General features: G+C 37.5%; 1 protein-coding gene across 1 annotated transcript; it reads right to left on the bottom strand.

Annotated features, from left to right (window-relative positions):
* Positions 1 to 1,356: 1,356 nt before the first annotated feature.
* Positions 1,357 to 12,474, bottom strand: LOC138850999 (nuclear receptor-binding protein-like; the record flags this gene model as incomplete). The annotated part of the gene is given in 2 exon segments (XM_070081054.1): positions 1,357 to 2,259; positions 12,355 to 12,474. Coding segments are annotated over 2 exon segments (291 nt in total), but the record flags the coding sequence as incomplete, so codon positions are not given.
* Between the last annotated feature and the right edge of the window lie 490 nt (positions 12,475 to 12,964).

Genomic DNA, 12,964 nt, shown 5'->3' with positions numbered 1-12,964 from the left:
TAATAATTTAGGAAACATCAACTGTTTCAGTAAATAAAAATGAAATAACTCAAAACACAAGGTTTTCACTGAATGTAAAGACAACCTTTAAATAATGCTTGGTTTCAAAGAAAATTATTTATGTATTTATTCCCAGGATGTTTATATTATGTAATTTCTTCTTTTATCAATATTATATATGTTCCTTACAAGTCAACTTCTCTCATGAAATAAATAGGGAAATAAATTTCCAAATCAGGTTATAAAAGCAATTTGTTTTCATACATAGGAGTAAATTAACATTGGAATACCCTATTCAAGGAAAAATTATGAACAAGTTATTACAACAGCTGGTCTATATCCATAAAGACAAGCTTAGTTTTTGTATCTATTTTTTTATCAGGACAAGGTATGGATGGACTTAATATTTTAAATGTCTCCCTGTGAAAATTTTGTGTGTACTAAGTTAATTTTAAGTCTACCACAAAAGTCATTCTTATAAAAGTTGAGAGATTAGCAATAACCAGTAAAATAATTATGCAGATGCTATTATGATATAACTACAGATGCTTATCTCACAATTACTCAACCTGGTGCTATTATGATACACAACATGTATCATATTGTCTAATTCATGAGATATTAAGGTGTTTTTACATTAATCTTTGAAATAACTATGATAAAAAAAATTTTTTTTGCTGACAGTTTTATTAAACTTTTAATGACATTATGAAGCAGCTTGACCTCTTATTTTACTGATAAGTACGCTATTAAAGCAATCTTCCATGACAATAAATACTTGCAGCAAATATGTGGAATTTTTATGCTGCACTACTTTAAATGTAGACTCAAACTGCCTAAAGAATAATGGATTACCAATTTCAGGTGAAAACTATTCTATGCAGTTTAGTTGGCAAACAATGAACATCACAGTGTAAGTCAAAAAACAAGTGATATATGCAACTGGCAAAATTGGCAGCTATCTTTTATGATACAGAAAAGAAAAATATATTATATAATGAGCCAATAACTTTTTTAAGGCCCCAGATTAGGCTGACCCTCTTTCTGTAAGGGGCACCACTTAACTAAGCTGGAAAACTGTGTAAAGGATGTTAAAAAATATGTATATTAAGTGCCAGCATGGAGCACAGTGACATACATAACAAAGAATCAGATCCTTGTAATCCATTTAGAGGCACGTGATTGATCAACAGCTACATGTACACTGCCATACATTCTTGCAAGCACAGATGTGTGAACCACAAGAGCAGCAGACAGACAAGCATTTTACAAGACTAAGTCAGTTTACTTGCTTCACTGATATGTCCCTTTCATAAAAATAGGCAACTCACCATAATTAGTTTCATATACAAAAAGATAAGAAAATATTTGTAACATTTAATTTCATGAAAATGATAATGGGTTTTGCTGATGATTTGTCTCATGACAATCACCTGCCCTTGACCTATTCAAAGAAACTTGAGGCAATTTAGATTTTAAAACAGAAAACCTAACACTCAATAAGTTGTTGTTACTGCAATAGTAGCAAAGATACCTAGTGATACTCCAGCCTCTCACACATTCACTCTCTTGTGGCCATTGCCCTCCCAGAAGCTACATATACAATTCTGTGGGAAACTATGTTTCTATTTGGCTTAAGCATGGAGCAGGTAAGGAATATGGGGGAAGAACCTTACATGTTAGTGATCACTTCTGAGGGGATCCAAAACACATGTTATATCACAATACTAGGGAGGTCACTTGTAATTATACCTAGACAAGAATAATAATTACAATAATAATAATGATAAAAAATATTATATAAAAGTAAATTTTCCCAGCACACTGACTCCCAAATGCACCTGACAATGTCCAAATGCTGCAAATCACAAATGATAACATAATGTTGAGTTACTGAGCAACTTCTTATGTAACAACACAAAATCATTTGGTCTGGTAGTTTCACCTTCAATAAATGCACATAAAAAAGTTTCCTCCGACAGGTTGCAAGAGGAAAAACCTCTTAATAAGCTTTCACCTAGTAAAAAACTGTGTGTGGTGTGTAATATTGTGAGGCTGTGCTTGAGGGTGCAAGGAGGATCATGAATGTTATCTAGTTGCTGTGGTGATAGTTGGGGTATGCATCACACTTAAACCATCTTCATTTTGCAGAGGGTTTCCTAGACTTCCAGTCCGCCCCATTGACATTGTCATGGTTGATCCATTCCGCACTCGTGTTAAATGGTCTTCTATTAAGCTAGTAATTTCATCTTTATCCATCTGAAAGAATAGAATGAAGATATAAATTAATAAATTATTAAAATATAATGAGATAGTATACTATACCCATATAATTTTATATAAAAAATTTAGATACAGAACTGTATATAAAATAAATAAATCTTGACTGGAAGTACCAAAAAAAGATATACAAAACACAAGATACTCAAATGGCCCAGGTGATGAACAAGTTGGTGACTGATTGATAATAAAAAGTGAACACACCTACCATCCGACTTACAACCTGCTCGACATACAACCATTCGACTTACAACCGTGTTTTCTATGCCAAATTTCTGGGAAATAAACAACTGTTTGTGTTGTACACAGTGCTTATCCTAAACCTTACAGTATAAAATACAGTGCTAACAGCAAAAAAAGCAAAGTAAAAAATGAAATACCAAAATAAAACAATAAAATAAAGTCATTACAAAAATGTTGTTGATATTCAGTAGTAAGGTTTGACTTGCATCCATTTTGACTTACGACTGGTTTGTCGGAACCGAACTCGGTCGTAAGTCGGATGGTACCTGTAAATGTGTGAGAGAGATGTATGGGAAAGTCTCGTTTCGGCTGCTGCTTCTGTTGTATTTTCAATATAGCAATTATACAGCCTCCCCTCACTTAGCGACATACTTGTTTACTGACGCCTCGGACTTACGACAGGCTTTCTGACCAGTATTCATACCTAAATAATGTACCATGTATATTAGAGCTGATTTCCTCTATTCTGTTTATTTCAATATGCAGTACACTACTGTATAAACATTTAAAAATATACCAGAAATGTTATAAATGGTGCAAAGGTGACATTAAAACAATAAAAATGCTTTCACCGGTGGCCTGGTGGCTAAAGCTCCCGCTTCACACACGGAGGGCCCGGGTTCAATTCCTGGTGGGTGGAAACATTTCGACACGTTTCCTTACACCTGTTGTCCTGTTCACCTAGCAGTAAATAGGTACCTGGGTGTTAGTCGACTGGTGTGGGTCGCAACCTGGGGGACAAGATTGAGGACCCCAATGGAAATAAGTTAGACAGTCCTCGATGACGCACTGACTTTCTTGGGTTATCCTGGGTGGCTAACCATCCGGGGTTAAAAATCCGAACGAAATCTTATCTTATCTCTTATCTTCAAATGAGATGATGCAGGTAACAGCTCTTAGCTTGCCAATAAAGTTAGGAATCCTTAACCTGTAAATAGCTTGTCAATAAAGCTAGGGATCCTAAACCTTGTCAAACTCTGTGTAAAAAAACAATATCAAAGATGGTTGACACAAACTTACTACCATTATAGTATGCTCCTCACATAGCGATGAATTTGTTTAATGACGTGGTCTTAGGAACGGAACTCCGTCATTAAGCAAGGAGAAGCTGTACTTAAAAAGAGGTTGAGGTTTGCTATTTCACTGTTGACTCTCTCTTAAATTTAATCAGAGTACGTAGTGTTAAAAACAGAGTAGGGGAGTTAGTAGATGGGGAGATGGAGGTATTAGGTAGATGGCGAGAATATTTTGAGGAACTTTTAAATGTTAAGGAAGAAACAGAGGCAGTAATTTCATGCACTGGTCAGGGAGGTATACCATCTTTTAGGAGTGAAGAAGAGCAGAATGTAAGTGTGGGGGAGGTACGTGAGGCATTACGTAAAATGAAAGGGGGTAAAGCAGCTGGAACTGATGGGATCATGACAGAAATGTTAAAAGCAGGGGGGGATATAGTGTTGGAGTGCTTGGTACTTTTGTTTAATAAATGTATGAAAGAGGGGAAGGTACCTAGGGATTGGCAGAGAGCATGTATAGTCCCTTTATATAAAGGGAAAGGGGACAAAAGAGACTGTAAAAATTATAGAAGAATAAGTTTACAGAGTATACCAGGAAAAGTGTACGGTAGGGTTATAATTGAAAGAATTAGAGGTAAGACAAAATGTAGGATTGCAGATGAGCAAGGAGGTTTCAGAGTGGGTAGGGGATGTGTAGATCAAGTGTTTACATTGAAGCATATATGTGAACAGCATTTAGATAAAGGTAGGGAAGTTTTTATTGCATTTATGGATTTAGAAAAGGCATATGATAGAGTGGATAGAGGAGCAATGTGGCAGATGTTGCAAGTATATGGAATAGGTGGTAAGTTACTAAATGCTGTAAAGAGCTTTTATGAGGATAGTGAGGCTCAGGTTAGGGTGTGTAGAAGAGAGGGAGACTACTTCCCGGTAAAAGTAGGTCTTAGACAGGGATGTGTAATGTCACCATGGTTGTTTAATATATTTATAGATGGGGTTGCAAAGGAAGTAAATGCTAGGGTGTTCGGGAGAGGGGTGGGATTAAATTTTGGGGAATCAAATTCAAAATGGGAATTGACACAGTTACTTTTTGCTGATGATACTGTGCTTATGGGAGATTCTAAAGAAAAATTGCAAAGGTTAGTGGATGAGTTTGGGAATGTGCATAAAGGTAGAAAGTTGAAAGTGAACATAGAAAAGAGTAAGATGATGAGGGTGTCAAATGATTTAGATAAAGAAAAATTGGATATCAAATTGGGGAGGAGGAGTATGGAAGAAGTGAATGTTTTCAGATACTTGGGAGTTGACGTGTCGGCGGATGGATTTATGAAGGATGAGGTTAATCATAGAATTGATGAGGGAAAAAAGGTGAGTGGTGCGTTGAGGTATATGTGGAGTCAAAAAACGTTATCTATGGAGGCAAAGAAGGGAATGTATGAAAGTACAGTGGACCCCCGCATAATGATCACCTCCGAATGCGACCAATTATGTAAGTGTATTTATGTAAGTGCGTTTGTACGTGTATGTTTGGGGGTCTGAAATGGACTAATCTACTTCACAATATTCCTTATGGGAACAAATTCGGTCAGTACTGGCACCTGAACATACTTCTGGAGTGAAAAAATATCGTTAACCGGGGGTCCACTGTATAGTAGTACCAACACTCTTATATGGGTGTGAAGCTAGGGTGGTAAATGCAGCAGCGAGGAGACGGTTGGAGGCAGTGGAGATGTCCTGTCTAAGGGCAATGTGTGGTGTAAATATTATGCAGAAAATTCGGAGTGTGGAAATTAGGAAAATGGGATGTGGTGAGTTAATAAAGCAAAGTATTTAGTCAGAGGCATGCAGTTCGGAACAAAGCGGCTGAGGGGAATTCAAGTTGAGTGTGGAACAAGTTTGTGATGAAACATTTCTGGAGAGAGAACCTGGATCAAAGTAGAATGACATGGTGAAAGCATATAACTCTGAAACTCTATAGGGTGTGTGCTGTGGAAGGATGGGTCAGGGAATTTTTCGGGCATTTGCCCCCAATAGGGGAACTTAAGTCGTCAATGCTCGAAAGGACTTTATGGGGACATTTCATTAAGGTGAGTTTTTGCCTCCTAATACCACTCCTCTCCTGCAGGGGCAGGTAAACTTCAAGGTAGGTTTGAAAGGTGTTTGGTGACGAGGGAGTTTTGGAGAGATCTTGTGTACTTTAGGTAAGGCAGCAAGCGTGCGTGAGCGTGTTAGATAGATGATTATGTGAATGGGCAGACGAAGTGGGGAGGATACTTGGAGCTGACAACTTCAAGACGATCTGTTGGGAGGGGAGAGAGAAATTGTGAGCAGGGCTAAGTATTCATGGAGTGAAGGTGCTGGTGATTCAGGTTGTGAAACACTTTAGGCAAGTCATAAAGGAACGAGAGGTACAGGCCACTATGGACAGATATCTTGTGCGAAAGAAGTCCAGTGACTCTGAAGCTGGCCCTAGTGGCATTAAAAGAAGAAGGGAAGTAACCCCAGAAAAGGACTTGCTACCTCAAGTCCTAATGGAAGGGGATTCCCCTTCTAAACACTAACACTCTCTCTCCCCTCCTCCCATCCCATCAATCATCACCAGATCTTCAATAAAAGTAAGTGTCATGTAAGTGTGCATGCCTTTTTCAGTTTGTGTGTATTAAAATTAACATTTCATGTGGTAAAAATTTTTTTTTTTCATACTTTTGGGTGTCTTGCACGGATTAATTTTATTTCCATTATTTCTTATGGGGAAAATTCATTCACATAACGATTATTTCGCATAACAATTACCCCTCTTGCACGGATTAAAATCGTTAACCGGGGGTCCACTGTATTATGCAGAAAATTCGGAGTGTGGAAATTAGGAAAAGGTGTGGAGTTAATAAAAGTATTAGTCAGAGGGCAGAAGAGGGGTTGTTGAGGTGGTTTGGTCATTTAGAGAGAATGGATCAAAGTAGAATGACATGGAAAGCATATAAATCTATAGGGGAAGGAAGGCGGGGTAGGGGTCGTCCTCAAAAGGGTTGGAGAGAGGGGGTAAAGGAGGTTTTGTGGGCGAGGGGCTTGGACTTCCAGCAAGCGTGCGTGAGCGTGTTAGATAGGAGTGAATGGAGACGAATGGTACTTGGGACCTGACGATCTGTTGGAGTGTGAGCAGGGTAATATTTAGTGAAGGGATTCAGGGAAACCGGTTATTTTCATATAGTCGGACTTGAGTCCTGGAAATGGGAAGTACAATGCCTGCACTTTAAAGGAGGGGTTTGGGATATTGGCAGTTTGGAGGGATATGTTGTGTATCTTTATATGTGTATGCTTCTAAACTGTTGTATTCTGAGCACCTCTGCAAAAACAGTGATAATGGTGCAAGTGTGGTGAAAGTGTTGAATGATGATGAAAGTATTTTCTTTTTGGGGATTTTCTTTCCTTTTTGGGTCATCCTGTCTCGGTGGGAGACGGCCGACTTGTTGAGAGAGAGAGAACAAAAAAAAAAAAAAAAAAAAAAAAATATGTAGTGTTACTTTGTATTCTACTAAACACAACTTTATCAGAGCCCCTCATGCATAATCATACAATTATTACTATTATAATCATAATAAAGTGCTAAACTCACAAGAGTTATACAGCATTGCAGAGTGGGGCATGCTAAAGGTTTAATATGTTTGATCAGAGACTAGCAAGTGTGGAGACTATAACAGAGGCAGACTTAAGAGCGGAGTGAAGTGCGAAAGGAAGTACAACTGAGAATCCCTTATCCAAAATGCTTGGGACCGAAAGTGTTTTGGATTTTGTATATTTGTGAAACCAATCAGAAAAGATGTCCCTGGTGATCCATACCCTTTTGTCAGCATAATAATGGACTGGTAAGGTATTCACACCTTTAAAACAGCAAGAACACAGGCTTTTGCCTACCATGTGCCTGCTGCATTAGCATATCCCAGCACAGTTAATCTGTCCTTGGCATCCTTACTCCTGTAGGAGCTCTTCATCAGCTGTAGTCAATGTTTTTCTGGAGCAATAATGCCAAAACAGTAATGTCTCATCAGCATTGTACATTTGTTCTGCTGTTAGATTTTCATCAGCAACAATCTTGGTAAACACATCAATAAATTTCTTAGCTATTCGTGATCAGCAGATGCTTTATCACCACTAATCTTTAACCCTTTCAGTGTCAGTCCCGCAATATTATGGCTTTGAAGACAGTATCGGTCCCGTAAAACTATGCCAAAATTCTTGTGGCTTTAAATCTTGTGGGAGAAAGCTGGTAGATCTACACATGAAAGAATGGGTCTGTGTGGTCAATGTGTGCAGTATAATAATAATAATAATAATAATAAAAAAAAAAAAATAAAAAAATATGGGGGTAACATCGGTATTTTACATTCAAGCACTGCGGGAGACACAGTAGTACAGTACTGTATATGGGTTTATCTTTATGTTCTTTTTTTTTTTTAAGGGTGATGCATGAAGCTGAGTTTGAAATTAAAGTGTTTTGGGGGCATATTGAGGGTTTAAACAATAAAAATAGGTATTTATAGGCATTTTTTTTAACTGCGTCCAGAATTCGCGGTTGATGAAGCGAAGTGGTAATTTCATGCAGTGGCCAGGGAGGTATAACATCTTTCTGGAGTGAAGAAGAGCAGGATGTGAGTGTGAGGGAGGTGCGTGAGGTATTATGTAGAATGAAAGGGAGTAAAGCAGTTGGAATTAACAGGATCATGACAGAAATGTTAAAAGCAGGGGAATTATAGTGTTGGAGTGGTTAGCATTTTTGTTCAATAAATGTATGAAAGAAGGGAAGGTACCCAAGGATTGGCAGAGAGCATGTGTAATTCCTTTATATAAAGGGAAGCGGGACAAAAGAGTTTGTAAAAATTATAGGGGGATAAATTTAATACCGAGTTCTCCTTGGGGAAGTGGAACAGAATTCTTCCTCCGTAAGCCATGCGTGTTGTAAAAGGCGACTAAAATGCCAGGAGCAAGGGGCTAGTAACCTCTTCTCCTGTATATATTACTAAATGTAAAAGGAGAAACTTTCGTTTTTCCTTTTAGGCCACCCCGCCTCGGTGGGATACGGCCAATGTGTTGAAAGAAAGAAAGAAGTTTACCAAGTTCTCCATGGGGAAGTGGAACAGAATTCTTCCTCTGTAAGCCATGCATGTCTTAAGCAGTGATTAAAATGCCAGGAGCAAGGGGCTAGTAACCCCTCCTATATATTAAATTTATAAAGAGAAACTTTTGTTTTTCTTTTTGGGCCACCCTGCCTTAGTGGGATACAGCCGGTTTGTTGCAAGAAAAAGTTCACCGAGTATACTAGGTAAAGTGTATGGTAAAGTTATTATTGAAAGAACTGGGGGTAAGACAGAGAGCAGGACTGCAGACGAACAAGGAGGCTTTAGAATGGGTAGGAGATGTATAGATCAAATGTTTACATTGAAGCATATATGTGAACAGTATTTAGATAAAGGTAGGGAAGTTTTCATTGCATTTATAGATTTAGAAAAGGCATATGATAAGGTGGATAGGGAAGCAAGGTGGAAGATGTTGCATATGTATGGAATAGGTAGTAAGTTACTACATGCTGTAAAGAGTTTTTATGAGGATAGTGAGGCTTAAGTTAGGGTGTGTAGGAGAGAGGGAGATTACTTCCCAGTAAAAGTAGGTCTTAGACAGGGATGTGTAATGTCACCATGGTTGTTTAACCCTTTCAGGGTCCAGAGGCCCAATTTCAAAGTGTGCACCAGGGTCCAAAAATTTTCAAAAAATAATTTTGTTATTTTTTCTTATGAAATGATAGAGAATCTTTTTCTGAAGGTAATAAAACAAAAAGTATGAAATTTGATGGAAAACCGACGAAATTATGCTCTCGTGAATTTTGGTGTGTCGGCGATATTTATGCATTGGCGATTTTGCTGACATTGACTCCCATTTTAGGCCAATTACAGTATTCCAGTCAACCAAATTCTTAGGTATTTCACTAGCATTACTTCTATTCTATAGACTGAGCCCAAGAAATAGCCAAGTCAACTGTTTCAACAACAAAATAAAGTGACCGGAAATTAGTAATTTGGCCAATTTAATGAAAAGTTCGAAATATTCCAATTTCAAAATAGGGTCCAGAATAAACAATGCAGGCATTCCTGGCACTAAACTAACATTTCCTCTGTTCATTACTTATGTTTTCAGGCTTTACAAATGAATTCCATTTTGATTTTTTATTCACATAATGAATTTTTATTCAAACCAAAAAACAGAAGATTTAGTTATGCAATACTGTAATAATTGTATAAATAATATCAGCACATTTGTGAATGTATATTAGACCCACCAGCTGGCGTGTATTAGACGTGTGAGGTCATTTGTTTACTCTTGAACATCGGCAAAAATTTAACATTTCTGCTGCTTTGAGCTCAGTTTCAAGCCATTTCCAGCAATAAAACCAATCAAATCATCTCTATTTCTGTAGTATATCTTCTATTCTATCAAATGAGACCAAGAAATTGCAAATACAACTATAAAAAACATGCGAAAAAACACTGCAAAGTCGCTGTATTAATCGAAAGTTACAGTCTCAGTTTTTTTCTCTCATGCACTATGTGCTGCAGGATTTGTTATATGTGGTGCACACATACCACATAGATGCATTCTCTCATATCTAGGCCCAAATTTACTGCTCACAGCTTATCAGAGTGAGCTGAGCTCATGGCGTAGATCTACGGTTTGGACCCTGAACGTAAAGCCGTAGATCTACGGCAAGGACCCTGAAAGGGTTAACATATTTATAGATGGGGTTGTAAAAGAAGTAAATGCTAGGGTGTTGTGGAGGGGTCGGATTAAATTATGGGGAATCAAATACAAATGGTAGTTGCCAGTTGCTTTTTGCTGATGATACTGTGCTTTTGGGAGATTCTAAAGAAAAGTTGCCAAGGTTAATGGACGAGTTTGGGAGGGTGTGTAAAGGCAGAAATTTGAAAGTGAACATATATAAGAGTAAGGTGATGAGGGTATCAAACTATTTAGATAAGGAAAAACTGGATATCACATTGGAGGGTGGAAGTATGGAAGAAGTTAATGTGTTCAGATATTTGGGAGTTGACTTGTCAGCAGATGGGTTTATGAAGAATGAGGTTAACCATAGAAATGAAAAAGGAAAAAAGGTGAGTGGTGCTTTGAGGTATCTGTGGAGAAAAAAATGATATCTATTGAGGCAAAGAAGGGAAGGTACAAGAGTATAGTGGTACCAACACTCTTATATGGGTGTGAAGCATGGGTTGTAAATGCTGCAGCAAGGAGGCTGGAGGAAGTGGAGATGTTGTGTCTAAGGGCAGCGTGTGGTGTAAATATTATGCAGAGAATTCATAATGTGGAAATTAGGAGGTGGTGTGGAGTTACTAAAAGTATTAGTCAGAGGGCTGAAGAGGGGTTGTTGAGGTGGTTTTGGTCATTTACAGAGGATGGAACAAAGTAGAATGACTTGGAGAGCATATAAATTTGTAGGGAAAGGAAGGCGAGGTAGGGGTCATCCTAGGAAAGGTTGGAGGAAAGGGATAAAGGAGGTTTGTGGGCGAGTGGCTTAGATTTCCAGCAAGTGTGCATGAGCGTATTAGATAGAAATGAATGGAGACACATGGTTTTTGGGACCTGATGAGCTGTTGGAGTGTGAGCAGGGTAATATTTTGTGAAGGATTCAGGGAAACTGGTTAGCCGGACTCGAGTCCTGGAAATGGAAAGTACAATGCCTGCATTTTAAAGGAGGGATCTGGGATATTGGCAGTCTGGAGTCACTAAACTGTTGTATCTGGGTGTCTCTGCAAAGACAGTGATTATGTATGAGTGATGGTGAAAGTTGACTGATAGTGAAAGTTTTTCATTCTTTTTGGGTTTCTCTTTCTTTTGGGTCACCCTGCCTTGGTGGCGTTTGCTTTCCAGCGATGTCCGTTTTCTGGCGGTAGCCTGGAACCTAACCCACTGTATAAGTGAGGCCCTACAACCTACTGTATAATATTTATATAACTGTCTAATGATAACTCATTTATAATTGCCCAAATGCCTTTTTCTTCATCTGATGAATATGTAATTACTCTTCTTATTTGTAAAGCAATACAATAAGAGTTAGATAAATTGAGCAAGAGATACAAATAAATGATAGAATTCAACAAATAACGCCATGCAATGAAAATGTGAGAAATTAATGCAAATAGTAGCATGTAATGTGAATGGGAGGAAAATGGATAAAAGGCTCAGAACTAACCAATCTTAAAAAAAAAAAAAAAAAAGATGGGGGATGATTCTAAACAATAGCTTATCATCAAAAACCCATGTGAATGTAGCACCGAGAAACTTGTATACTATATGTAGTTGGAATGTTCAAAATAGTTTTCAGATACTATTTATGAATAGTGTAATGATAACTTTTTACAATACACTGTAAACCAAAATTTGAATGCAATTATGCTATCCATACCAAAGCAAACATATAGGAAAAATAGAAAATGTTTAGGATATTGCCAACAGAGAAGAAGAAAATGCTTGGACATGTAAAATATGGAACCCAGTGTTAAAAAAAAAAAAGTACCATGAAGAAGGAATTTAGACACTGGAAATACAATGACACCCTTGTTTGTAGATAAAAGAAAGAGAGAAGACATTCTAACCAGATATAACTTCATAAAAAGGTATGAATAATAAACAAGGCAATTACACATGCATGCACAAAATGTAAGAAATCTTGCCAGCTTCTTAATGAAACAAGAACACCACGATTCATATAAAAACATTTAAATCTACAATTTTCCCTATTTCAAATCAGGACACTTACCTGACTGATAAAGCCATATCGAACAAGCTCGTCGGTGAGTGCCGCAGCACCCTCCCCATCTTCCACAACACACGATAATTGCCGGTTCATCTTATCTTCTAAACGTAGAGAAATTGTCATCTGTAAGGAAATGCCACCATAAACAAAGAAAAAATAATGAGAGACTAAACTTTCTAAGAGAACGTATCTACTACGGTTGACCACCCATATTCCATAATCTAATGGCTCAAACACTTCACATTTCCCCCACCAAAAAAATCCCTTAAATTGTTTATTGTGAGCATCAGAATTAATCTGGACAATTTATGCATTACCCTGCCTCTTGCTGCCCTAGCCATACTTGTTTACCAGTGCCTAAGAGAAAACACTTGACTTTGGATTACTGTTTACATAAAATTCCAATTTATATTTTCTACTTGTAACTCAGTATGGCAATAAGTATAATCATGATAGTAATTCTACACATTTCATAAATTCTACAGATTGATAAGGCAGAGTAGAATGAGCAAGAGAAAAAGTGTAAAGCATGGCAAACAGGTAACTATATTTATATGGATTTCTAACTTTTAACAGAAATAGATCTACTTAGAATTTTAACTATACTTCATTC

Source organism: Cherax quadricarinatus, unplaced genomic scaffold, assembly GCF_038502225.1.
Source record: "Cherax quadricarinatus isolate ZL_2023a unplaced genomic scaffold, ASM3850222v1 Contig1565, whole genome shotgun sequence".
In the NCBI taxonomy this organism is placed as follows: domain Eukaryota; kingdom Metazoa; phylum Arthropoda; class Malacostraca; order Decapoda; family Parastacidae; genus Cherax; species Cherax quadricarinatus.
Note: the sequence above shows the minus strand (reverse complement) of the source record. Positions and strands in the feature narration are given on the sequence as shown.